Source organism: Ascaphus truei, chromosome 18 (genome assembly GCF_040206685.1).
Source record: "Ascaphus truei isolate aAscTru1 chromosome 18, aAscTru1.hap1, whole genome shotgun sequence".
Classification (NCBI taxonomy): domain Eukaryota; kingdom Metazoa; phylum Chordata; class Amphibia; order Anura; family Ascaphidae; genus Ascaphus; species Ascaphus truei.
Window position 1 is genome coordinate 10,900,388 of NC_134500.1, and position 27,742 is coordinate 10,928,129.

The following is a 27,742-nucleotide window of genomic DNA, read 5'->3' on the forward strand; positions in this document are numbered from 1 at the left end:
TAGCATTAGTGTCCTCTTCAGAAGACTTATTCTGGGACTAATTAAAGGATCTATATCAGGGGTGGCCAACTCCGATCAGGTTTCAAGGATATCCCTGTTTCAGCAAAGGTGGCCCAATCAGTCCCAGCTTCTTCAACTGAGCCACTGATTGAGCCAACTGTGCTGAAGCAGGGATAGCTTTAAAATCTGACCTGTTGGTGGCCCTTGAAGACTGGAGTTGGCCACTCCTGATCTATAGAAGCCCCATTGTCGAGTGCCCATTACTAAGGCAATTCCACGATATGGGAAAAACCTGTGGCCCTTTCTTATTGGTCAGACAGGGAGCACGTGATTATGTGGCTGAGAAAGAAAGTCGTATTCCCACGCTAGCACAACTGGGTAGTGACATAGCAGAAGCAATTAATATGAGACATACCATTCACACCTTCAAATGGTGACATGGATCCGGGAAACGTCTGTTGGCATAAGGTCATTGTTTGGGACCCTATGAAATTGCACAAGCCATACTTGCATCCATAGTAAATGACCTGCTCTTTGAACCTTTTAAATCTGATCAATGTAAAAAGCATGGTTTAGAAATTGATTTCTGTAGTGGTGTATTTAACCATAAAGTGGAAGAAAAGCGACATATGACAGCAGCGGGTTTTATTGAGGTGGTGATCATGTACTGTTGATACTTGTAGAAGGTCACAACATGCTGGAATTGCTGTACAATATGTAGGAAGAATATATATAATGGGCTATAAGAACATATCTCATACCCCCAATCCAATAGGATGAGAAGTTGAGTTATTCAACACATTGAATAAACCACTGTAAGTGGTGCATTAGCCCACTTATCGCCATATTAAATAGGAGCCAGAGTGTTTGGTGTAAGACGGGAGTGGCCAATGCCAGTCTTCAAGGGCCACCAACAGATCAGGTTTTAAGATAAATCATGGATAGCCTTAAACCTAACCTGTTGGCGCTCTTGAGGGCTGGAGTTGGCCACGCCTGTGGTAAGAGGTTATAGTGTTTTGGATTATGGTTTGAACTGAGCCACGGGTGAAGGGATGCGGATGTCTTGTCCTCTCTCCAGCCGTTTCTCGCAGTCGATAAGATAGTTCACTCCATCAATGACCAGCTGGACCAGTTCCACCTGCGGAGATTAGAAGAAGATTATGAGAGAGGCCATGTATGGTAAAGGGGAAGATGCTTTCGGCTCACAAATCAGCTTCAGCAGAAAGCCGATTGGGACCTGAAGGTGACATTCTAAATATGGACAAGATTACTGCATGAGAAGCACAGTAGGTCTGCAGGTTCTGAGATGCTTTAGTTCACTGCTCTTCATCCAGTTTTCCCAAAGGCCCAGATTATAAAAAAAAGGATCAACTTTAGAGCCACAAGAATATTGTAATGTCATTTTAGATACATTTAAAAGGACTTTAAAGAGGCAATCCATGCTGGCCGTTTTTTTTCTTCTTACTTTTTCATTATTTTTTAATGTAGTATTGAAGCAGGGGGTCTCCAGAGCTGAAACCCATTAATTTCAGCTCTGAGGACCCCCTGCATCCGAACGTACTTACCTCCATAGGGGGCACCAGTAGCCGCTCCGGTTCGGTAGCTGGGGTTCACATAATCTCATAAGGGGAAAAATAAATTCGTTCCTGACTCCAACAATTGCAATGAGATTATTCCCTGGATCAACATCCTTCCCATGTTTACTTATTTGGCATATCCCTGTATACCTTTCCTTTCTAAAAAGATGCACATTATATAACAGTATTATATATATATATATTTGTGTGTGTGTGTGTATATATATATATATATTTATGTGTGTGTGTGTATATATATATATATATATATATATATATATATATATATATCAGGACAGGGTATTATTAATGTGACCTTCATGAAGTTGGGCCATTTAGGAGCAAAGCTAGAATAAGGAAAGGAATTTCCATTTTCCAAATATGACCCATATACCACATTTTCTAGCAACCCGTGAGCCCGTGGGGTTTCAACCACATGCTATAGGATGTATTTTACCTCCGATTTTCCCAAACGGTCCAGGTTTGAGACATCAACGGTGCTACCAACCGCGGCGGTGTCGACGCCTCCTGTTCCTCTCTTCTGCAGGCGAAGGTTTTCTAAGATCTTTGGGAAACGGGCATCCTAACAGCGTACAAACACAGTGTTACCGACCACCAACATGTACAGTGCAAAAAGAACAACTGGCATCCTTCCTGAAGAATGGAGGAACGTGTGAGCAAATCTGGTGGAGATATATTGAGTTCAATCTCTAAACAGTTAAATACATGCATTAGAGATTGGTAATGTCACAAATAAGGTATGGAGAAAAGTTGCAGGTATTGTATCATTTTAAAAGAGATTTCGATATGAATATCCCAGTGAGTGTATCAGTGAGTAAGGATCCTATTTTTTTGACATGTCACAATGTAATAAATATTCATGTTTGAAGTTTGATGGAAGTACATTAGATCACTGAGCAAAATGATGGCAATCTGAACCAATAATAATACACTTTCTAAGAGCCCCCTGCTAAATGACCTTACTATTTTAATTTTGAAGATTCATACTGTGACTCAGTCTTGTAGTTTTCTACACACATCACCAAATGTTCTCTGAAATTGTCATGTGATATAAAAATGATAAAGAGATTTTAGCAAAACAGTATTTATTTGGTCATATAAAGAAAAGGCAAGAACAAAACGTAATTTTCCTTCCTGGGAGAAATAACAATATCCTAAGAAAATCCTTACTGTACCTTGATCAGTAGAGGTAGCTTGACGTGCACTCCGGCTCTCAGACCAGTACCAAGGTTGGATGGACAAGTCAGGATATAGCCCAGCCTCTCATTCCACATAAATTCCCAACCTTTCTCCTGGATTAATTTCTCAACCTACAAGACACGGAATAACTGTCTCTTCCAAAATGTACAATTATTAAATGGGTTCCTACTTGAAATATGTTCTACTAATATAAATATTAAGAATATAAAATGAATAATGGGATGTATGTCTTTATACAGCATGATACGGTCAGCCTGATACCTACATTGCTGATCACTCAGTTAAAGACAAGGGTAAATAGGGCATCAAAAGGCTGTGAGGTGCTCAATGTAGCGTTGTGCACTTTATTTTATAGCCTCGGAAGTTTTAAATATCCAAGAATCCTACTGTTTAATATAGGACCCAAATGTTATCTCATCAAAGCATCTTATCCCTCTCCGTAGGAAAGGCTGTCAGATGGTAACGTTTTTATCATGTCACAGGTATGTAGAGAGTAGACTCCTAAAAATAAATGATAGAGTGGAAGGTAGTTTATTTTTAGGACTGCAGATATCCTCTTTGCTGTTGTATGTCACAAGTAGGTGCCAATGTGTCATGTCAAACCATGCTCTCTGTACACTGCAATAGGTACCATGGTGTTCTTTATAAATATGCATTGGGTGTAAGACAGACATCTATATATAGTGGAAGAGTGGATTTGTAGCTCAGCTATTTTTCTTTAAGTGAGAGAGTCTTGTCTGAGACCCGGTGGGATATTAACATTTACATTACTGTATATGGTGTTTGGGGCATCGATTAAATGTCATCCATCAGAGGATGCTATCAACTTGTAGCCCTACGAAGAGGGATTTTTGTCGTCGTGCTTTGCCATGGATTTGTAACCCTGGGGTTCTCAACTTCAGTCCACAAGACCCACCCAACAGGTCAAGTTTTCAGGATATCCCTGCTCCAGCACAGGTGACTCAGTCTTCAACTGCGCCACTGATTGAGCCACCTATGCTGAAGGAGGGCTATACTTAAAACCTGACCGTTTCGGGGAGTTTTAGGGACAGGAGTTGAGAACCCCTTGTTGCAACACATGGGTCAAGGTACTGTTTGATACTACCAACAGGTCTACTTCAACAATCACCTCCTTCAAGCCCCGGCAGAACCGCTCAAAGACCCGCTTCATGTTCCCCCCCTTTTCCATGGAGATGACCCTTGTGTGATCCTCTTCATTTATCCAGATAAGGAAGGTCTTCTCATTGTTGTGCCTGGGAAAGTATAGGCAGGTGTGTTAACAGGACTGGTTGTGATCTCATATAATGGTAAAAATATTAGTGGATGAACATTAATGATCCAGAAATGTTGATACTAAAATAACAGTGGTACTGTAGATGCATTGTTTCCATGAACTGTAATCCCATTCATTTCAACTATGTATGGTCCTGCTATTGTGGGTTTGTGAATAAGCCACAATGCAGCTACACATTTAATGGACGTTTGCCAATTTTTAATCTTATGTAGCCCTGATTGGTTTTGGGCTATAGGTCTGCTCTCCTTCTGGCAGTAATGCCTAGTAAGGGTAGGTTTGCCAGGAGTAATCATGGGGTTTCCCCACTCATAGCAGTGCATTGAGTCAGGGAAGGTAGTGTAATCAGGCCTTGTGTCCAATCAGAGGCATAGGGGTGGTTCCTACTTGACTGGTACTTAAGGCACTGCACTTCCTGTGTTTAGCAGTTGTGAGAGGCAGGTTGAGAGAGGCAGGTTTACCCGTACCAAGCTGTGAGGGCTCTGGCAGATTGAGGGCCTGCCTCCCTTAGGGGAGCAAAGGGAAACCATTCCTCTTACTCTATTAGGGAGTAAGGGAAGAGCTGGGACTTCTCTCGGTGCCCTTGGCTGGGAGTGAGTCCAGGGACATACGGAGGGTGGACACCTTCCACGCGAGATCAATTGCTGGGTGCTGAATACAGAGAGAGAGAGAGACTCAATAAAGGACCTATGTTTTTATTAAACCTCCTGCCTGAGAGTGAAGTCTATTGGGAGGAGGGGGAAGAGATTCTTCTGCAGCGACTTCTCCCCATACACCTGGGGGCTGCACGAGATGGAGGCGCTGCACCTATGAGTACGATTTGGGCAAGACCCCAGAAGCCTGTCCTGTCATTCCCCTATACCATCATGCGGGAGACCCAGGGCCCCCTGTTACCAGCAGGTATGCACCACACTATGCCATGTAACCAGAGAGAGTTTCCCACAGCAAGGTCTGAGATGAGATTGGGTGGAGGAAACAGGGTTACACTTACTATGTCGCTTAATAACCACAAACTAGAGACGCTTTCCATTAAAAATCCGTTCCGCGGTGTAAAATCCGTAGACGGATTGTTCCAGTTTCAATCCATGTTGATGAATCCAAAACCGCCATTGGATAAAATCTGGCCGGATTTTTACGGATCCAATCTGGATTGCACAATCCATTGGCGAATTGTTAAAAATCCACACACTGATTCCGAAATTTTCTGGTGGATTGTTAAAAAAAAATGCACACGGATTATTAATCCGCCATGTGGATTGTCAGGGATAAAAAAAAATTCCGGAAGAGACGAATCACCCTTTTTGAGACCGATTCGCCGAAATCCGCAGACCAAACGAACCGTACGATCTGAGGAGGATCCAATTCTCCCGTCTCTATCCACAACCCTAGAAATAACTCCATAACGGAGCAATCTCACAACGGTCAGTTACATTTCTTAGGGGGTCTCTGAATGTGGAAGTGTTTGTCAATCAAGTGTTTTATTTCCCCTTATCCCATCCTGTCCTTATCAGAGAACCAATAACGATAAGGGGAGGGGGGGGGGGGACTCTGGCTGTACAAGCGCTCACTGATCGCACAGTGACATCACAGGGTGACATCACACAGTGACATCACAGAGTGACATCACACAAAAAGGGAAATCAAAATAAATGTAAAAAATTTGTATATGTGTCAGATTTGGGTAAAATTTTTATTAATTACCCATATATAACCCCTTAATCATGTCACTGGAATTAGTTAGGAGGGAGAGCCTTTTTTAAGCTCTCGAGGTACAGCCTACTTTCTTAAATACAGTAGTTTTCGTCTGTTTCTGTAGCAAATACCTTTGTATTGGTGACAGGCCCCTATTTAATGTCTTATCTTATTTTGTAAAGTGCTAAGTACAACATTTGTGTTATATTGACACACAACATACAGAATAAATATGCCTCTTATACAGACATAGCCCAACAATACCCAATATATTTGTTTGTGTAATACTGTCTTCCCACGCTGGCCTTTCACTCCCTTTGATAAAGAAATTCAGCTAGTTTCAAATGTCATCTTTGGTGCTTACAAATAATGTAAATAACTTAACCGATTTTGGTTCTTATTTTATACTGCTGAGCTTCACTCTACCATTTGGAAACTGACGCAAGAATTACTTTTTCCCTTTTGACTTTACAAGTGTATCAGCAAAGGAAGAGCGTAGTATACAATGTAACAGTCCTTGCACTAATATCCTACCATATTCCACGTGCGTCTGGCCAGTCACGAGCCATTCCTGCTGATGTTAGCAATGGAGACACAGGCTTGTCAAATAGGAAGTGATCCTATGAGAATAACAGAATAAATAAGTGTTCAGGACGCATGCGTATGAAATATATAAAAATCACAGCATTTGTAATGAAGTGGTGTAATGTCTGAAATACACACACAGGATCGCTACCAGTTTGCTATAAAAAAAAGCTCAAAATCCTCTTGTGTCTCATAATTTAATTTACTATAATGTAATGGGAGTTTCCGGTCTCATGGTAGCGAAAGTGTGTAATGCAGCTAACAACATCTATCACACAGGGAGGCAGGAGCCAGAGCTAGGGAGATAGGAAAACAAACAGGAACATTCAGATCCTGACCTTCAATAAACTGCACATTTAATCAACATCTTTTCTAAGTCATTTCATCTATAAAAGGCTAAATATGAAACATGCCAGAGTCGTTCCACAAAAATATCTAGTAATCTAGTAGATTAATGCCTTATGATAACAACGTATATTACGGGCCATATGTAGAAGGAGGTGGACACATTTGTGACTGTGCCATATATGTCCGCTTCAGTGTTCGGATTCCTTGAGAATAAAATTCAGTCAAATCTGGAAACTTGTAAAAAAAAACCTCTTCAATTTCACATTTTATTTCTCTTCCTCTGGATCAAAATAGTGTTATTACCAATATACGATGAGGATCTGTCGTATAAATTTAAAATAAGTTGAACACGATGGACATATGTCTTTTTTTCAGCCGCATCTGCTATGTAACTATGTAACAATGTAACTGTAACTATCTATAACTGCTCATATACTTTATGTAGACTAAGGGCCATATTAACTAAACAGTGATGTGACTTCAGGTACGTTAAAGCCCATTCAAATAAAAAGGGCTATGAGGTACCTCGAGGCTTAGCACCACTAAATAAATCTAGCTTAATGCCCCACTGGTCTAGCTACGTGTATCTATGCAGTAATAAGGCTGTTAAGTATCATCATATTGTTCTGATAGCATCGCCTTACATCAATTAGCTGTTGCTGTTCCTGATCTGTCATTTCACTGAGTCTGTAGTAACGTCCAGTCAGGTCTCCTGATAGCCCACTCAGGGCGTCCGCTGACACCTTCTCCACTTCTCTCCGCTCCGCACGAGTGCAGGCGGGGGGCAGGCTCAGACCTCGGATACTTCTTCCGGTGCGGACGCGAGAGGACAACACAAAGCGCTCATCAAAGAAGCCGGCTTTGATCTTTCGTGAATTAGAATAAATAACAGACATGTAACAAGTGATGGTTACAAGTGATGGTTCTCTGGCTCGCCCAGAGAAGCTCAACAACGAAAGAATAAACAACATGAGAACAGGGGATATGTATTGAGAAAAAATATATAAAATAATCCATATATTGGAAGTTAAATCAAGATAGATAACTGAACATTTCTATTAAGAGAAGTATTGTTATTCCCCCCCTCCCACCTCATGAAACAGTAACTAGTCTCTGATAATCCCTCCTCTAATGAAGGTTTACCATTTATAATGTGGGTAAAGAGTTTAAAATGCAGGCAGAAAAGATGTACTCAACTTGCACCAATGGAAACCAAGGAGGTTGCACAGGGTTCCAATTCATTCCCTTTCTTGTGCTAGGTCTGAGTTACCTAGACATGTCTTGGCTACGTACCTTGCTGGCATCTAGGTCAGTGGGGTGTTTCATGGTCTTTGGGTCATAGCCATTATGTCGCTCCTTTATAACGGGGTCAAACAGATCTGCAAATACCTAAAACAACACCCAATGAGACATTGATTTGAAGGATTCCCAAATCAGAAGGTACGTAACTCATCGTTGTTGGGTAAGAATCAGTCAGACTTTTATAGTTTGTCTTTGCCTGCTCACAACATTATCTAAAATACATTCCTCTATGTAGCTTTATTGCTTTAGGTGTCTAGCTCTGTTCATCTATAGAACTCATAAACAAGGTATTGCCTTTTTGATCTATCACCATAACAACAGTGTAGAGAGAGAACATGTTCTGTATCCTGAAATATTCAATGATAGCAGCATGGTACTGAAGGATTTACAGAAAAACGCAGCTTGAAGAGGCATAAATATTGTGTCATTATGTCACAGTGCTAGCTGTATAATGTCTAAAATTCCATCTACATTTTCCTTTTACTTTAATGCAAACTAACCCTTGAAAATATAATCATTGTTTCTGTGAGTGCTGAAAAATAGCCAAGATTACTGAAATTCTGAGTGTTTTTTAATGCATGCACCCTGTGTTAAAATGGAAAATGCTGCATTGAAATACACCATACTCATTCTTATGTCCTTTGATATTTTATATGGCACGGCCTTTATCTTCTGAGTCAGGGGCGGGCTGGCCTGGGGAGTAGGGGGGAAATTGCCCCCTGGACCGATCAGATTGGGAATAATTGGGCCAGTTGCAAGGAGGAGAGAAGCAGCGTTTCTGTGCCGCTCAATGCAGGTTCTGGCTATTAGGTGGCGCTGCAGAGCTCACATAGCTGCTCCTCCTGTCCCAGGCTGGCTCCTCCCTGCAGTGTGCTGGTAACGGTAAGTGTACGTATATGCAGGGGCATCGACGGGGGGGTTGAGCGGGGAGACAGACGATAACTTGAAATTACTTAAACTGCAGGCGGTTTTGAGAATCTCTGGTAGGTTGTTCCAGTGGTGAGGTGCACGGTAAGTAAGTCATTCATTCTGCACTATCGCAAATGGACTAACACGGCTATTTCTATTTCATTCATAAAGTAGGAATGCAACTGAGCAGAAAAGTGTGGCCATAACCCGGTGAGGTCATCAGTGACATCAGAATGGGAGGGTGTGGCTAAATTGCAGCTGCTGCCATTTGCCTGGTGTAGCCATCACTCATTGGTCAAAATGCTGTCTGGCTTTGGGCAGCATTGTGAGGTCACGTGAGCTCATCGGGACATCATAATACACTGAGTGTTGGGGAGCTATAAATGCTGAAGCCAGGAGGAGTTATCATTCATTCATCAGCCTGGAGCAAAGGAGGAGGAGGGTTTCCTTGTAACAGCATCAATAACATCCTGATGACCAATGGAGGTACAGAGGTGTGAGTACAGTTTATTCTAACAAGGTCCAGTTGTCACAAGGATATGGGATACCAGTCCACACGTGCATGTTACATTTGAGATAGTTATTGAATTGGCGGAATATTCTCCTTAAAAACAGTAATTTCCCTGTGAGAGAGTGAACAGTTAACTCTTCACTCAGCAGCCTTCCAAAACCGAGTCTTTCCCCAACTTGCAAGGACGCGAGTTGAACCGGTTCCCCCGGGCCTCATCGGACACACACCCAGCACTGGAAGCTGAAAAAGCCTGCAAGGACACAGGGCTTGTCTGCGAGGAACCTGAGTTCCACTGTCTGCTAAGAGAGCAGGACTGGCCTATCTGCCAGGCGTAACCCAGAGGGATTACCTGGAAACCCCTGGGACGGATTCCCAGCACCTCCGATAAGAACTTATGTTGACTGTATTATGCTATGTTCTGTTTTAACTGGTAATTAGCTTAGCTAACCAGTCGGTTAGTCAGGGCCTGTTCTGTTTAGTCAGTCTCCCTAACGTGGAGTAGGCTTTTCCGTTTATGGTTTTGTTTTGCCTTAAAGGGACCTTTCTACCTTACCTACTTTTCTGCCTACTTGTGTGGGAAAGAAACCGCCAAAAGGATTGTTTCAGCACAGGTACAGTGTGTGTAATCTGTAGTGACCTCGCCCACAAGGTCGCTCAGTCACATTCATTCCCCCACAAACAAATGGAGTTGTTTTTGGAGTCCCGCCATCTTCCTGCACACACAGGTCAAAGTTCCACTCCCCTCCTTAATACACCTGCAACCCCCCTTGTCAATCCTGAAGATGCCCCTGACCGGGCCTGTGAGAGAGTGCCCAGCCGAAAACACGGGGCATGTGAGAGAGTTCCCGGCCGAATACCTGGGGACTGTGAAAGGAGTGCCTGGCCGAAAACACAGGGCCTGAGAGAGAAGTGCCCAGCCAAAAACAGCCTGATTGTCAGAAATCCTCCCGGACGATGTCACAGACCCTTATAAAGAGTATGGGTGGATAAAACCGGAAATCTGGTAACCCTACATCTGGTGTAGCAAGAGCTAGAGAAAGCCGCATCTGCTCCATGTGATTCGGGTGTGGGAGGAGCAGCTGTAAGAACAGGCGGAATCTGTAGAGGAGCTTGCCAAGAGGAGTCAGAAGGTGCTGCAGCGCAGAGCATATTGTTACATTGTTACAAATAAAACTAACCCTTACAAATGTGTGGACAGCTTCATATTAGGCAGGGGGTAAGAGGAGGGGTCAGGCCCGTCCCTATGTGGACAGCTTCATATTAGGCAGGGGGTAAGAGGAGGGGTCAGGCCCGTCCCTATGTGGACAGCTTCATATTAGGCAGGGGGTAAGAGGAGGGGTCAGGCCCGTCCCTATGTGGACAGCTTCATATTAGGCAGGGGGTAAGAGGAGGGGTCAGGCCCGTCCCTATGTGGACAGCTTCATATTAGGCAGGGGGTAAGAGGAGGGGTCAGGCCCGTCCCTATGTGGACAGCTTCATATTAGGCAGGGGGTAAGAGGAGGGGTCAGGCCCGTCCCTATGTGGACAGCTTCATATTAGGCAGGGGGTAAGAGGAGGGGTCAGGCCCGTCCCTATGTGGACAGCTTCATATTAGGCAGGGGGTAAGAGGAGGGGTCAGGCCCATCCCAAGGGTATATTCCACCCAAGGCAAGCACTATTAATAACACCTTCCTTCCCGCCCCCAAAAAACATATCCCCCCCCACCAGGTAGGAATCAGGGGGTCCCTGGAGCTGAACCCCATTAATTTCAGCTCAGGACCCCCTGCTTCCTGAGATAATTACCTCCGGTACCCCCTACTCAGGTTTAGCTGTTCCACAACGGGCCAATACGAAGCCGTGATGTGATAGGCGGCGTCCAATTGGCCCTTATAACTGGGGGCTTTAAACCTGAGCAGGAGATATCAACACCCCCTAAGCAGGTAATTATCTCAGGAAGCAGGGGGTCCCCAGAGCTGGAATTAATGGGGTTCAGCTCCAGAGACCCCCTGATTCAATCCTTTGAGCACTATTACTTGAGTGCTGTGTGTGTATATCATGCATGCATAGTATGTTGTGCTGCACACTGCATGTATCATGTGTGTAATAGGGACATACATAGTGTATATGTCGCTGTGTGCATCTGGTCTGCATGTGTGTGGTATGTGTGCCTGATATGGATACATATGTATATGATGTGTGTATCTGACACAGTACACGTGACATTTGTATGATGTTCAACTCCAGTCCTCAAGCCCCCCCCCCCACCCCTCCCCCCCCCCCCCAACAGGTCAGGTTTCCAGGATATCCCAGCATCAGCACAGGTGGCTCAATCAGACGGCGCCTCTGAGCCATCTGTGCTGAAGCAGGGACTGATTGAGACACCTGTGCTGAAGCTGAGATATCCTGAAAACCTGACCAGTTGGGGGGGGGGGGGTCTTGAGGATGAGTAGAGCACCCCTGAAATAAGGTATGGTTATTTTTTTTATTAACCTAACTTTATACCTATGCTAATGAGCTAAACAACGCCCCTTGCTTTTGCATATAGTTAGTTTAGTGGATACCTGTTAAATTTAGAGAATAGAACATCCGTTATCTATTTAGGTAACCTAACGTTATTTCCCCCGATTTAACAGAGCTTTAGTGCATCTGTCCCAAAGTTTGCCATGTTTCTGCTACACCTTTTAGCGCCTGAGATTTTTTTTTTAATGAGTTCAAAAAGAAAAGCAACTGCATTAAAAACGTACAGCAAGTCCTGATTCACACATATCCGTTTGATTCCCCACATACAGTGTAGCGCTGTGCTGAAGCAAGGATATCCTGAAAGCCTGTCCTGTTAGTGGCCCTTGAGGACCTGAGTTGCCCATCCCTGGTGTAGCATCTCGTAATTAAAGCCTTGGTTACAATGATGGAAGCCCCTTGATGAGAAGAACTCTACTTATTTTGTCCGGAAAATCTTATTTTCTGTTTCAAGCAATTGAAATATATGATCACCAGTAAACTGTGGGATGATCTAAGAAGAAATAGTCACACATGTATTTATCAGGGTTTCCGGGAAGCTGAAAACCCGACTGCTTAAAGCAAACCACTTTCTAACTAGGGTTGCCAAAAGGCTTGTCCAAAAATAATGGACACAATGGTAAAAAGTGCGACACGCTCGAGAGAGACACACCTCTCTCCACTCCGTGCTGTTTCCTCCTTTGCTCGGTCACACCCCCAGACTCCTGACATGTCCTCCTGATTGTTTGCTGCTGGGTAATGCATCCAATCAGGATGGAGGAAGCTGCCAAGCCGGTCAGGTCAATAAGTCCAGAGAAGTCATGCCGGACACATACATGTCCAGTATTACCTTAAATGTTTTACTGGACAGAGCATCCAAATACAGGACAGTCCAGAAACGTATACACCTGGAATAAACACTGAAATTTATTCTGCGACTGCATGGTATATGGGCTAGCAGAGAATCTGATAACTTGCTTGCCCATCTTCGATCAAACTAACACGTTTAGAAAGTAGAGCAATGTGGGACCTTCCTTTGTCCTCCAAGAACCTCTCAATCCAACAGCAACTAGTTGATGACATTTGCTAGTGGTGTTGCCAGCTTTTTAAATACCCTTAGATGTGTCATGTCTGAAGCTTCTGACTTGTCCTCTTTCTTGAGATCAATGAGACAGAAAGCATGAAGCCTTAGGGCTGGGACCCGCTGTGCCCGGTGGCGCGGGCGGCGGCGTGAGCGCAACTCACCATTGCGGTGTAACGTCACGATCCAGTCCCAGTCCCTCCCAACTGATGACGTACTGTGACGCATCAGCCAGCACGGGATACAAGAGAATAGTGGTCCCGTGCGGCAATGCGTCACATGGTACGCGAAGGGGCCAATCATAGACTGGCTCCCATCAACCAATGGCAAGCCAGCTAGTACTGTGAACCCTGCCTTGTTTTTGTTTTGGCCCCGCCCCCGTCATGGCCGTGCCCCCCACGTCATGGCTGCACCCCCCGACCCGTGTGGCCACGCCCCCCGACCCATGTGGTCACGCCCCCCGCTCCGAAAAAAGTTTCCTGCAGACCGCAGATCGCGGTGCAGTGAGTTGCACGCGCCGTCGGCAAGCAAGACAGCCGTGCGGATGCGTGCAATGGGGCCTTAGCCTTAGGCTCGGTCCCAGTCATGTCTGTGACACGCGCGCCCGCCGGGAGGGCCGGCGCGTGCACAGCGCTAACCGCGATCTGCGGTCTGAGGGGAGAGAGGGAGCTTGCGACGGGAGGGGGCGTCGTCGGGGATTTGCGGGGGCGTGGCCATTACATCACGCGGCTGGTTCGCCCTCATTGGGTGAACCGCTGGTGGGGGCGTGGCCACGCCTCCGTCGCAAGTTTTAAACTCAATTTCATTGAGTTTTAAAAAAACTTGCAGTCCGGCGCGGCTGCACCTTCAGCGTGAAGGTGCGTACTGGGCCCATCCCCATTGAGGGGCGGTGCTTACACGCACAGCGCACGCCGCGCCGTGCACTGTGGCAGTGACTGGGACAGTCACAGTGAGCTGCGCTTATATGTTGTATTTCAGATTCTGGAGACTGCTAGACCAGTGACGTCAGCAAGGGGGAAGGCAGACGAGCGGAGAAGCTCTCTTATTGGCAAAGTGCAAAGGCAAAGTGCAGCATGACCGCAGGACCCAGGCTCACCCCCACCTTTTCCTCCTGCCCCCTCCCTCCCCACTTGGTTCCCGGTGACACCCGGTGGGGGCTAGCAGGAGGAGTTAAAGGCAGGCAGTGAGGGGCGGGGAGATCATGCCGCGCCCCTCACAGTTTTCCCTCCCACCCCTTTTGGTTAAATTCTGTTTTGTGTGAGTTATACTTGTATTAAATATATTTATATTTGAGGTGTCTGTTGGGTTTATATTGCCTCTGTCGCGGTGGCTGTTTGGGACTGTAAGTGCAGGGTAACCTTGCCACATTGGGTCTCAGTTACGGTAATGCCTCGTGGTGGCAGGTTGGGTGAGTGGGCAGGGCGCATTGTGCTTTGAGTACCTGTGGCTCATCTCGCGGCTGACGTGGGGTCAGTGGAACTGTGATACTTGGGTCAGTCCTGGCTAATGGGTCATTATTTAAATGCCATTGGCCTCACCTGGCGGGCCATGAATTAAACGCTATGCGCCTTACCTGGCGGGCCATGGATTAAACGCCATTAGCCTTACCTGGCGGGCGAGGATTTAAACGCCATTGGCCTTACCTGGCGGGCCATGGTTTAAATGCCATTAGCCTTACCTGGCGGGCGAGGATTTAAACGCTATTGGCCTTACCTGGCGGGCCATGGTTTAATCATCATTGGCCTTACCTGTGGGTGGAGCGCTCTGGCAGGGTTTGCACCTCTTCTTTTGCCGTATATAAATAAAAGCCGCAGCCATTGTACCCCCAGACCTTTGTGTGTGCTGTATTTGTGGGATGTTGTGGGGGGTTAGCGGAGTAACATCGCTGACTCCGAGGTGATGGATCACTATACGCCTGCCTTACAGTATATAACACTCTTCACTGTTTGTAGTTTCTTTTCATTAATGATGAGTAAAAAAGCATTGTTTGGGGTCTTTATTTCCCCAGTTCTCTCACCTCATAGGACTCTTCATCGCCAGCTACCATGCCCACTGTCTTAATGAAGGGGTGGCCAGGGTTATCTACACCAGTCTGGATGCATTCGTCAATAGTCCAGCCAGTAGGGGTGGTTTGGTTGCAGAGCTTGGCATAGATGGCAGGAGTCAGGCTGGTGGCCATGCAGTTGTTGTGTTTCCGAAGGTCAGGATATTCTGCACTGTGTAACAGGAAAACAGGAGAGCACTTAATAATAATAACCACTTTATTTCATATAGCGCTTTTTCCCCCAATGGGACACAAAGCGCGTCACAGTTACAGTATAGCGTACGGAATGCAGCACATAGGATTGTTACAGCCACAGTCCCTGCCCAGATGAGCTTACAATCTATGCTTTTGTGCCTGAGACACAGGGAGATAAAGTGACTTGCTGCTTCGGTACATGTGGCTCATCCAGTGGCTCAGTCTTTGACTGCACCACTTGTGCTGAAGCAGGGATATCCTGAAAACATGACCATTGGTGGCCCTTGAAGACTGGAGTTGGCCGCCCCTGCAGTAGGGACTCTGCAATTTTGAAAGGGTTGCGCCTGAAGCAATAATTTGGACATTGGAATGAATGAGCATTGTTTAATCCTCCCCTTATTTTATATTCCTTTCAATAGATTTACATTGGAAGGAAACATTGGAATAGCAAAAAAAAGTGCAAAAACTCACACATAATAGATTTCACTACTATTTTAATATCCTTTCAACAATGTAATGTATGTTTAATACGCATAATTTACCACCTGATGAAAGGTCCATATGGGACCTGAAACGTTGTCTTTCCGCTGTTCTTGGCTGTCACATTAAATGGAGAAATGCATTATGAACTTGTGTGTAGAGCTCTACTTTGTATCTCTGTCCCAGAGGAGACCTGCACTTTGCAGAAATTGTTTGTCTGTGTTGTGTTGGCTGCACATGCCGGATTCTCCTCCTCGCCTGAGGCCGCTTCCCCGCACTTTGGAACTGTTTAATACGCATACCGCCTAATTTATCATACTGGCAGATTGCACAGAATACACAATACACACTTTTTACTGCAGGGATAATATAAAACAGAAGAAAGAACACTGCGCAGGCGCCAAAGTGCTAGTAACAAGTTATAAAGCAGTTTATTGAAGATTCACATTGCTAGACATTTTAAATTACTTTTAGAGCAATATTTGCACAAATTATGTAAACCAGATTTAAATTAAAAAAAGTAATTTTCTCCCCCAAAAATATATATTTAAAGCCAGAGCAGCCGGTTTTTAAGTCACAGAAATGGGTGTAGGCTTGGAGAGAAAATTCTTAAGTAGATTGTGTTCTATTAGCATTGAATCCTTCCCTTCTAATCACCTTATGAACAGATTGTGTCCAGTGACCTGAGTAGAAGCAGGGACAGGTTCTGGCTCTGTGCAGACATTTCACACAATTGGTGTCAGTCACAATAGTATTGTAAAAATGACAGCAACTATCTTATTTTTTTTTACAGAGAGATATTGTTGCTTCTGTTTTATCTGTAAATATCAATATAACAGAGACAGATTAAAATATCATTTATAATTCATTATTACACCCCAGATTGGTGAGCACACACACACACATTCGATTGAATAGGGTCCTGCATACTGTCACTGTTAAAGTACAGCGATAAACACCCAATTTGTACAGGAGAGTAAAATACTATATAAATAAAGAATGGTAATGGCGGAAGGTTTATCACCATGGATTGGTGACAGCATATTACTTGGGTTCAAAACTAATTTGTATCTTTAAGGAACATTGGAAATGTAGTAGTAAACGGTTAAGAAAGTGTTGCTTAGATTGCAAGCTCTGCAGGGCAGGACCTCCCTTTGCCTTGTGTTGTCATTTTTCTGTTGTGCTTATCCCCAGTTGTTTGTCATTTATTTACCTGGGGTTGTCATTTTGTAAAGTGCTGTGCACATTGTTGGCGCTATTTAAATACAATGATACATACAAGTGTCTAGCAAGTTACATTATATTTGTGTGTTGGGCCCTCCCTGCAATTGAATCTATATCACAAGATGTAATTGAGCTGCTGTGATATAGCGCAGGGGGGCTCAACTCCAGTCCTCAAGGCCCCCCAACAGGACAGGTTGTTAGGGTATCCCAACTTCAGCACAGATAACAGATACGATAACAAACATGCACAGATAAACAAGTGCATGCTGCATTGGATAGAAGCTGAATACATTGTGTAGGAAGAAAGCCCACTCCTTGGGTGTTGTGGATGTTATCCCCCCAACAGGACAGGTTGTTAGGGTATCCCAACTTCAGCACAGATAACAGATAAGATAACAAACATGCACAGATAAACAAGTGCATGCTGCATTGGATAGAAGCTGAATACATTGTGTAGGAAGAAAGCCCACTCCTTGGGTGTTGTGGATGTTAGCTGATCAGCCTGCACTGCTGCATGAAATGGACCACTCCCCCGCCCTGATGCAGAAGACTCTTCGCTATATTGGGAGATGTATTGCCACTATAAGTTAAGTGCTAAATATTGATCTGGGAAAAATATCTTTAGCAACACATGGGAGGGAGGGGGTGTGTGTTTTGATGAAAACTACAATAGCTGCAAGTAGGGGAGGAGGTGCTCAGTGGTTAACCCATTTTGTGCTGGAGGAGTTTGCATTGTATAGCTTTGCAGTTCCTAAAGAAGCACACAGTAAAAGCATCAGGGAATGGTGCTGCATATTCGCATTGCTATGATATTGTTGAGTACTGTAAATATCTCTTAGTGCAACAAAGGATAGACTGTGGTACAGCATTATATTTGCACAATATTAAGCAAACAGAAAGAAAATACATTGTAATACCCTTAGATCAGTACAGCAGTGGGGACATTTTTACAAAGCAGTGCTTAGCTGCCATTTACTTGGATGGGCTGTAAGGGGCTTTATGGTTAAACAGCTCTTCGTAAATATATTAAACGAATAAATAAAAAATACATTGCATTGTAATCTCTTTGAAATAGTGAAATGTGTGTGTGTGTGTGTGTGTGTGTGTGTGTGTGTGTGTGTGTGTGTGTGTGTGTGTGTGTGTGTGTGTTGTGTTGTGTTGTGTGTGTTCATGTAAAACAGATGAAAATAGAAAATGAGGTCTGCTGAGATGCTTAAAATAGAAAGATCTTTGATAATCCACAAATCTCCTTTCTAAGCTGCATGACCATCCATCCATCATCCATCCGGTGTTTTACGCTTTACCCTTCAATAGTAACTCATTTTGCTCAGGTATTCTGCTCATTGCTTGTTGGTCTTTACTGGATAATTACAGAATAACCTTTTCTGGTGTGTGGGGCCTGTAACTCATTGCAATGTTTTACAGGTACAAAGGGGAGGTTGGTGCAAACAAAAAAAATAAGAAAAGGCCAGTGCAAATTAGAACAAAAAAAGAAAGGTTTGAATACATCAATACTGAGCAGTTACACTGAGCCATAGTGCTATTTTCCACGCAAATATAGGAACATGTGTTCAGCCACAATTCAGAGGTTTCATTGTGCTGTCCCACCTAGAACTAAAATGAACTAAAGACAGTTATTGTAATGTGTTAAAATTAGATGAATGCTGCTTGTTATAATAGATAATGATAAAGGCAATGCAAGAATATCAATGCAAGAACCAGTTGAATGTCTGGGAATAGCACAAATATATCAACAGCTCAGCTCCAGTCTGCAGGATTCCTAGGGACCTCTCTGCAGTACAGTATGTTACTTGTAATGAAGTAACCCATCTTATCAGTCAGCCTGAAGCCACTGTCACCTACAGTATAAAGTAACTGAGGTTTACTGTGTTTAAATGAATACAGGGGGAGACACAGCACTAATAAAGTATACAGTTTATTATTAACTAGAGAAAAATGAAATGATACAAGTGAAAATAATGGGTATTTACAAAACAATTACTTAAGCACTTAGATTTGTTTTATACTATTTTGGTACTTTTTTAAAGTATACTTTTGAAACCAATTGTTCCCTTTGTTCATAGTTCAAGCTGAGGATTTATTTGTTTGGAAAATGTAAAGCTAAACAGATTGTGTGTTAGTGGAATTGATTGCTGAAACCGGGCTGATTGCAGTTGGAAACATGCAGCAGTTGTTCTGACAAGTGTTATCCGTTTAATAATATGAATCCTTCACGTTTGTAATCCTATATAATTGTCATCAAATCATGTACAAGACAAAGGATCCCACGGTTATGTTCATTTGCATTTCTCAAGAGCTTGGGTTATCTGTGCAGGCTTTCCCTGATTATTGCACTGAACCCTGAATTCTCGGGGTCCCCCCTTTCAAATGCATTTTTCTTGCATGGCCCATTCTACCAGGAAGATGAATGATATAATTCCTGCAGCAGCTTAAAATCTATATAGGAAACAAATTCCTAAACACTCATGATCCTAAACAAATGTGACAACCCCCATTCGCATGAAATTGGGCACAACACTAAGTGATCCATCTTTACCCTTCCCTTCAATGTTCCTAATTTGTTAACCCAACTGGACAAATCGTTTAGGAACCTGGAGAAGGGCCAGTTCTTCTAACTGTTAACCAGCAATGTCAATTGGAAAGGCGTCCCACACTGCATCTAATGTATGCTATTGTTACCTTGGTGGGTAGAGTCGCCTCTTTTTGTCTGTGTCAGCACTGAGTGTTTCTCTGGTCATAAGGTATCCAGCTGCTAGAGATCCAGCTCCAACCATTGCCAGGAGTCCGGCGGATTTCCTTGTGGAGAGAACTCTGGAGAAGGTACTGGCCATTTTAGAGATCCTTGAGCAGTAGGAGAGCGATGGAATAAGAAACCCAGTTGATCTGTGGACACACCAAGGAAGAAAGGGAGTGTGAGCCTGTGTGTGAGAGAGAAGCACTGACTGGGAGGACAGGGACGTGATGTGAATAGAAACTACTCCACAAAACAGGAGAGATTACAGCAAGGCGCAATGAGAACAGGTCTGCATCAGTCTAACCAGCCCACTGTCTGACCTGCTCCTTACAGTACTATTCCATCAGAGGGTGAACAGGACTGGGAAAACACTGCATCTCTAAAAAAATAAATATAGGATGGGCTGTTGGTGTGAAATTATTCCATATTCAATTCCACTTCTGCCGTGTCTTTGTGGAAATGCCACAAAAACACATACTGCATCACATATACTTGGCCAGGCAATTATTGTCCTATGTAATGAATTTACATTGGCATGCATGTAAATTCAGAAATTACACTAGCCACATATTTAATTCCCAGTCACAATCCCATACATAATTAATGGAAAGTGCATTGCAATGGAAGGTCACCCCTCTGTATTTCGTATATCTGTTTTCACAGTGAATGTCAAAATATAATGAGTCTCCCAATCTATTAGTTTAGATGAGAGATTAAATATATGGAATAAGGCAACCAGAAGGGATGAGGGTGGGATGGGGGGAAGATATTGGGAGGAGGAGGGGTGGGATGGGATGGGGGGAAGATATTGAGAGAGGATGGGATGAGGGGAAGATATTGGGAGGAAGGGGTGGGATGAGATGGGATGAGGGGAAGATATTGGGAGGAGGAGGAGGGAGAAGAGATGTGAGCTTTAGTCTGAATCTGCTGGTCCATAACAGAGGGGAATGGAAGTAAATACGAGCATTAGGCAACATACAGAATTGACAGGAGCAGGGATGCGAAAGTAATGAGACTGGGAACATGGTTAGTAGAAGTGAGATTGTCACAGAGAACGTGATATAAAGAAGGATGGCCAGGGGACTTACAGATTCAGAATGAAGGAAAACAAGACAAGTTAGGTTTTGGAAATAAGGTGCATGGTTCATGGATACAGAGTAATGGAGGTGCATACAAATGATAGGTCACTAGAAGGGCAGTATGACTAGAATACATCATCATAACCACCTTCAGGGACCAGCTAGTGACCGCTACCCTGCTACCATGTTACAAGATGGTAACATAAAAAATCAAAATGGTTTCTCATGGTATCTACTAAGATATGGGTGGAGTTGTTGTGGTTTTATCAAGGGATTTTGCAATAATAAACGAAACAAATTAGATTACCCATTTATAAATCTCAGTATTTATTAATTAGGAACAGGTCGTTTTAACTGATGTATGTTTCAGTTGGATCCGTAACACACTCATTAGCACTATCTAGTTACTGGAAAGTTTCAGAACCTTCCTGCTGGACAGCGCCATGTGGCATTGTCAGGGACAGGGACTGAGTACTTAAGGCCAAGTCTCAAACGTGGGCAGCAGATACATAAGTTGAAAAGTGAGGTACTGTACTATCTTAGATTTGAAAGTGACAATAAAGTCAAAGTAATCAGTGCTTTAACACCTTCTTTTCAACTAACATTATATAATTTAAATATGTTTAATAAACTATTACATATGACTCAAAAGTGTATCTGTTAATGACCGTGTTTTGCTCTAAGCAAAAAGCAGCTTTTTTCATATTTTACAGTTGTTTCATAAGTTGTGTACCAAATATATTTAACTATAAGTGTAGGAAAGTTTTGCAAAACGTTGGTGTCTAGAAGTTTGCTAAGAGTAATGTCAAACTAAGTCCTGAAATGCAATTGAGTTCTAAAAAAAAATTGATGGGAGATGTGGTTAATTAATACTGACAAATTACTGGCAAATAATGCTCTTTTCTGAGGGGAGTATTACCTCTTTAGACTAATTGTATGTTGTTCGGTTTTCATTTTTCATAAATAATAATATACACGCTTTTGTATATAATTTTTTTATTAACATCATATGCTACTTTTTCTTGAACTTGTGGTTTCCTCCTTAAACTTTTCTTCATTGTCTGTTCAACTTTTCCTGTACTTATTGCTTATTACAAAACAATTGTGAACACACACACACACACACACACACACACACACACACACACACACACACACACACACACACACACACACACACAGTCTCAGGCAATGAGTGGGGAGACTCTCTCTCTCTCTCAGGCAAGGAGGGGGGGGAGAGTCACATCAGCTGTCTCTGTTGTCCCCATGTCTGAGAGCTGCTGAATTCAGAGCTGCAGCTCACAAATCTGATTGGCTACAATGCAAAACTTAGCATATGCCAGAAATGTTGGGCATTACTGACTACTACTGCCCTGCATTTTGACCAATCAGAGTGCAGGGATTTCATTAATACTTTGAATTTCCACCCAATTGGCCTATAATCTTTAGTAAATCTCCTGCCCTTGGCAAGACAAAACTCCTGATTAGAAATGATTAACCAATACTGTCTGGGATTATCTAGTTATACAGTCTTCTGTCTGCCACATCTGATATATCAGCCTCTTTGGTTGCTTTACCTCTGTGATTATCTGTGCCTCTTTCTCTTGCTGTATGTTACAGTACCTAGAAGATCTGGCATAGTTGGGTTTGCTTATGACTTTCTATTGCCCACTTATCCCATGCCTGGCTACTAACATTAGAGCATAGATATTCCTAGTTGCATTGTGACTGTCTGTTCTTCCTGACAGTTACCCTCTACATTGCATTTTTCTCCCATGTTTATGTAATTAGAAGTTTTTTCTTGAGCTGTGCACTTTCACATTCAGAAACAGAGGGAACCAATATGCTTATTGTATTACTAGGGGCTTATAAAGGTCCCAACCAAAGTACAGCACCTGTCTTCCCTCATGTGCCTGAGTAAGCCTGTGATTGCCACACTGTTTTTGACAACTGGAGTGTCCAGCATTACATCTTCTCCCTCCGCACCCATACCCACTAAATATGTGTTCAACTACATGTCAATAAAAGGAGCCAAACTGTGTTCCTTTAAATGTGTGGAACAGGAGGGTTTCTCCCTTCAGTCCCTTCACTGATAGATGGGCCAGCAACTTCCACAGACCAACGCTTTTCAGCTCTTGTTGCATTATAAGGCCTCGGGCATGGTCAGTGCTTATGCGCTGACCCATGCTGAGGCGTGCTTACGCTCGGCACTGAGCCCCTGCAGCCGCAATGAGAACGGCTTTAGCAGGGGCTCGCTTACGCTTACGCAAGTGTGCGGAAGTGTAAGTCTTTGCAACATTTTAAATTTTCACGCTTGCCGGAGCGCAGGGCCGGTCACGTGAGCAGTTCGCCCAATGAGGGCAACCAGCTCTGTGACGTCACTGGCCCGCCCCCCGACACGCCCCCAACACGCCCCCGGATGGCGGTCTAAGGCCAGGGTGCTTTCCCCCAGCTTCAGCGCGCCTCCGCCCGGCATCACTCACCCTGGACGCAGCCTAAGTAAATACGAAGAAGCAACACTACCATCTAAGGAGTAATATCAGTGATATAATTTTCTCAAACACATATAATGTGTGCACAATTAAATTTTTCATAATTAATACTTATTTAAAGTATAAGATTCATAATTGCACAATTCTGCAAGCAGAGCTAGTTTTATTCAGAACTATATTTTATTCGCTCGACAGCAGGGGCCTTTTCATAGACAGCCCAGTTTTCTAAATAGCGTTCTCGGAGTTATAATGCCAAAGGGTGACCTTTCGTATACCAGATGGCTCAGAAGAAGTGGGAATAGAGTCTTGAACAAATAGGCAGATATACAAGAGGCAATGCAGGGAGCAGGTGAAGAATAAGCAATGTTGAAACAGTGGGAGGAAGAGGCACTCACAATGTATTGGTATTTGGCATCCCAGTGATGTTCATAGATGTGGAGCAATATATTAACCCACCACATATAATGCAATATGAATGTACTGTAGATACTCCGACGTACTCAATAGAGGTCAAACTAAAGTCATGTTGACATTGGAATCCATCGTTTATTTTGCAGACAAGAACGCTCACAATGTTTTGGCAGGTATCCCCTTCATGTGGTTGTACCTGACGAAGGGGTTACCTTCAGAACATTGTGCATATTCTTGTCCTGCAAAATCAACGATGGGTTTCAATGTCAACCTGACTTTAGTGCGACCTGTGTTGAGTGCGTCGGAGTTTCTATATTCATATCAATGTGGAGCAAATGAGGGAAAATAAATACATTGTTCAAACAGCATGCAAATGGGAGCACGACATCAAAGTCAATTGTTCTTATGCACAAGGAACATTGTAATCTGGAAAGGTTTGCTCTGTTTAGTGTGTTAATGATTACACTGGCACACCCTCTGCTTGGAAGTGGCTTAACCTGTTGGTTTAAACCAGGAGCAATAAAATGAACAGGAGATTTGCCAGTTAGACAATTGCTAACAGCACTATAATATAATAGTGCTGAAAGTGTACACAGCGCTGTACATAGAATTTTTGCAGGCACCATAGAGCTTACAATCTATGATTTTGGCGCCTGAGGCACAGGGTGATAGGGTACTTGCCCAAAGTCACAAGGAGCTGACACTGGGAATTGAACCAGGTTCCCCTGCTTTACACTCAGTATTTTCAGTCAGTGCCTTTACTCACCGAGTTGCTCCTTCAGCCTTCAGTTTAACTTTCATTACAACATGCAACATGAACTGAAGTGTTTATATTATTCCAGAGGACTAATATGCAGTTTTAGCTTTCTATGACACATTACTGTACATGATACAATTACATTCACTTTTCCGTATCCAGAGTCAATAAAAAAAGAAAAAACTAAAGTACAACTTTATTATTGTAAATCTGTATTTATTTATTTATTTATAAAATATTTTACCAGGAAGTAATACATTGAGAGTTACCTTTCGTTTTCAAGTATGTCCTGGGCACAGAGTAAAACAAATAATACATGGTTACAAATACAGTTACATAAATGAACAGGGTATACATTATATACAAGACATTGCGTGCACAGTTAAAGAAAATATATATTATGGGCGTATGAAACAGTTACAGACCAGATTAAAATGTGAGACAGCCTTAGATTTGAAAGAACTTAAACTGGTGGTGGATGTGAGAGTCTTTGGTAGGTTGTTCCAGTTTTGGGGTGCACGGTAGGAGAAGGAGAAACGTCCGGATACTTTGTTGAACCTTGGGACCATGAACAGTCTTTTGGAGTCTAATCTCAGGTGATAAGTGCTGCAAGTGGTAGGGGTGAGGAGCTTGTTCAGGTAGCTGGGTAGCTTGCCCATGAAGAATTTAAAGGCAAAACAGGAAAGGTGAACTTTGCGCCTAGACTCGAGTGATGACCAATCTAGTTCTTTGCGCATTTCGCAGTGATGTGTGTTGTAGTTGCATTGGAGAACAAAATGACAAATTGAATTGTAGAGGGTGTCAAGTTTGCTAAGGTGGGTTTGAGGTGCCGAGCCGTATACTATGTCTCCATAGTCAATAATTGGCATTAGCATCTGCTGTGCGATACGCTTTCTGACCAGGAGACTTAGGGAGGATTTGTTCCTGTAAAGTACCCCTAGTTTGGCATAGGTCTTGGTTGTCAGGATATCAATGTGCATCCCGAATGTTAAGTGGGAGTCAAACCATAAGCCCAGGTATTTAAAACTAGTGACAGGGGTTAGGGTGGTGTTAGCGTTGTAAACAGCATCCTCTAAAAATAATAATGAACATTTCTGTAATAATATCAAGCAAAAATTACTAAAGCACTTAGGCGTAGATCCTCAGAGCTCCGTCAATGACTTAACCATACGTTAACATCAGCTAACTTCTCATTAAGTGCTAACTGGGATCTTCAGAGCGCAGTAATGATGCGCTAATTGCTGTTTTCAGCCCGTGCGTTACTATAACGGATGTTAGTGCTAATGAGATGCAGAAGGGGCGTTCCCTGTAACAGCGCCGATCCCCAGATCTCCGGTATAGTGACCGCAGGGATTTAACGTTATGTTAGGGCAGAGATAAAGGTGTGTTGCTCACACCCAGACCCTGACATAGGTCTGTTACAGGGTCTGGGTAAGTGTAAGACCACCGTTAGGTCTGATTTAACATATTGTTATTTACCGGGTTCTTTTCCTTCCCTTGTCTCTTCCTTTATTTTAATTAAACACCCCTACACGGTCTGCGTGGGAGTAATGCTGCCTTTGGGTTAGACAGGGTTAACGCCATGTTATTGGAAGCTAATGCAAGGCAGCGCTAACTTCACATGTCGTTAAGCCTGTGCTAATGAGATCGCTAAGGGCCGTTAGTTTTGCATATATTTAGCTTTGTGGATACTCGATAAACCCAAGGAAACTAACGTCCATGGCCTATTTAGGTAACGCCATATTAGTAGGCCAGATTTAACTGCAACTATGGTGATAAGTGTAGGTGGATTATCAATGCATCCTGGGTGTTCCATAAAATGACTGGGATCTTTAGTGATACAGAATGGTGCTATTCAGGGTCGGCTGTAACTTATTCATATGCATTACAGATGTAAACAACCTCAATGGGCATCAACCATTCCCTCCCTCTAATGTGCATCAACCATCCCCTCCCTCTGAAATGCACAATATCATTATGCAAATAAATGAGGAACACAGTTTTTTTCCCTTTAACCTTCTAATTCAATCATTACCATACTAACATGAGGTTATTATTTACAAATGTGTATAGGAGCAATCCAAACCGGTTTTTATTTTCTTGTATAAAAAAAAATATATATATATATATAAAAAAATATATATATTTTTTTTCTTTATCTGTGCATGCAATGTCTTGTATATAATGTATAACCCTGTTCACTTATGTAACTGTATTTGTAACCATGTATTATTTGTCTTTACTCTATGCCCAGGACGTACTTGAAAACGAGAGGTAACTCTCAATGTTATACTTCCTGGTAAAATATTTTATAAATAAAATAAATAAATAAGACAAGGCAATTGGCCATAATTAATGCAAACATTATGAATACCAAAATAAGAAGTTCATTTGGTGTTAAATTAAATTAAATAATCAGTTAATTTGAATAATGGAAGAATACATCATGTAATGAATTAAAAAAGGGAAACACAGGTTTTGTAGACATTTTGTCCTAAGAGAAGGTTTATTTTTATGCTACAAATGGTTTCTTACAATGTCATTTGTCACCAAAGAAAAATTATAAAATGTGCACTGCAAATGTACGTATATCTTTATTTATATAGCGTCATCCATGTACTCGGCGCTTTTTAGCAGTAACACAAGGGACATAATAGGAATAAGGGCTTCATATATAAAGGTAGGAAAAGGAGTCCCTGTCCCGAAGAGCTTACAATCTAAGTAAGATTGTAAGCTCATGGGGGCAAATGGTGATTAAACATATTGATCAAGCAAACTGCTGCAGGGGATAAAGATTAAAACGGCTCAATCATATGAAGCAGGTATGTAACACACGTGTACTGTAGCTTGCCCTGCCGTGTATGTGAGACGGTGGAGTTAGAAGGGTCTTCCATACCTGGTGAGGGTCCGCCTTGCTGGAGACTCCGGTGCTTGCTGCTGATAAGCCTGACCTGCTTCTGAGAAGCCTCTTTTAGATCCAAAGCTGAACTCTTTAGTGTACACAAGGGTAGACGTATTATCACTCCCATTAAAACAAATTGTTAACCCTTATCACCATTTTACTACCAGCTTAGACCTTTGCTCCTATATCATGAACACAAGGTAATATTATCTCAGGACATTATCAGATCATTCATTCCCCCCCCCCCTCCCCCTCCGGACATTTATTATTTTATTTTTCTCAGTTATACTTTGTTCTTTCTTGACTATCTGGCGAAATAAACGGTAGAAGGCTGAGAATAAAGTTTATTTTTTAGAGCAAACTAAAGCCCCACGTGAAGTCCCTTCCTTGTTCTACCACTTCCACCAAACC

At 43.0% G+C, this 27,742-nt stretch overlaps 2 protein-coding genes across 2 annotated transcripts in view; both read right to left on the bottom strand.

Moving 5' to 3' along the window:
• Window positions 1–10,149, bottom strand: part of RPL37A (ribosomal protein L37a) — a 359,890-nt gene extending 349,741 nt beyond the window's left edge. Inside the window, exon 1 of the mRNA XM_075575507.1 lies at window positions 10,143–10,149. Coding sequence (XP_075431622.1) covers window positions 10,143–10,145 — 3 coding nt within the window. The 5' untranslated portion in view covers window positions 10,146–10,149. The remainder of the gene's footprint in view (window positions 1–10,142) is intronic.
• Window positions 631–27,453, bottom strand: LOC142468874 (creatine kinase U-type, mitochondrial). Its single transcript, XM_075575502.1, has 10 exons — window positions 27,326–27,453; window positions 19,636–19,839; window positions 15,010–15,208; window positions 8,008–8,103; window positions 7,359–7,580; window positions 6,316–6,401; window positions 3,928–4,051; window positions 2,774–2,908; window positions 2,035–2,160; window positions 631–1,138 (listed from the first exon to the last, which is right to left on the bottom strand). The coding sequence occupies exons 2-10, from the start codon at window positions 19,785–19,787 to the stop codon at window positions 1,022–1,024; spliced, it is 1,257 nt and encodes a 418-aa protein (XP_075431617.1). The 5' UTR covers window positions 19,788–19,839; window positions 27,326–27,453; the 3' UTR covers window positions 631–1,021.
• Window positions 27,454–27,742: the final 289 nt, after the last annotated feature.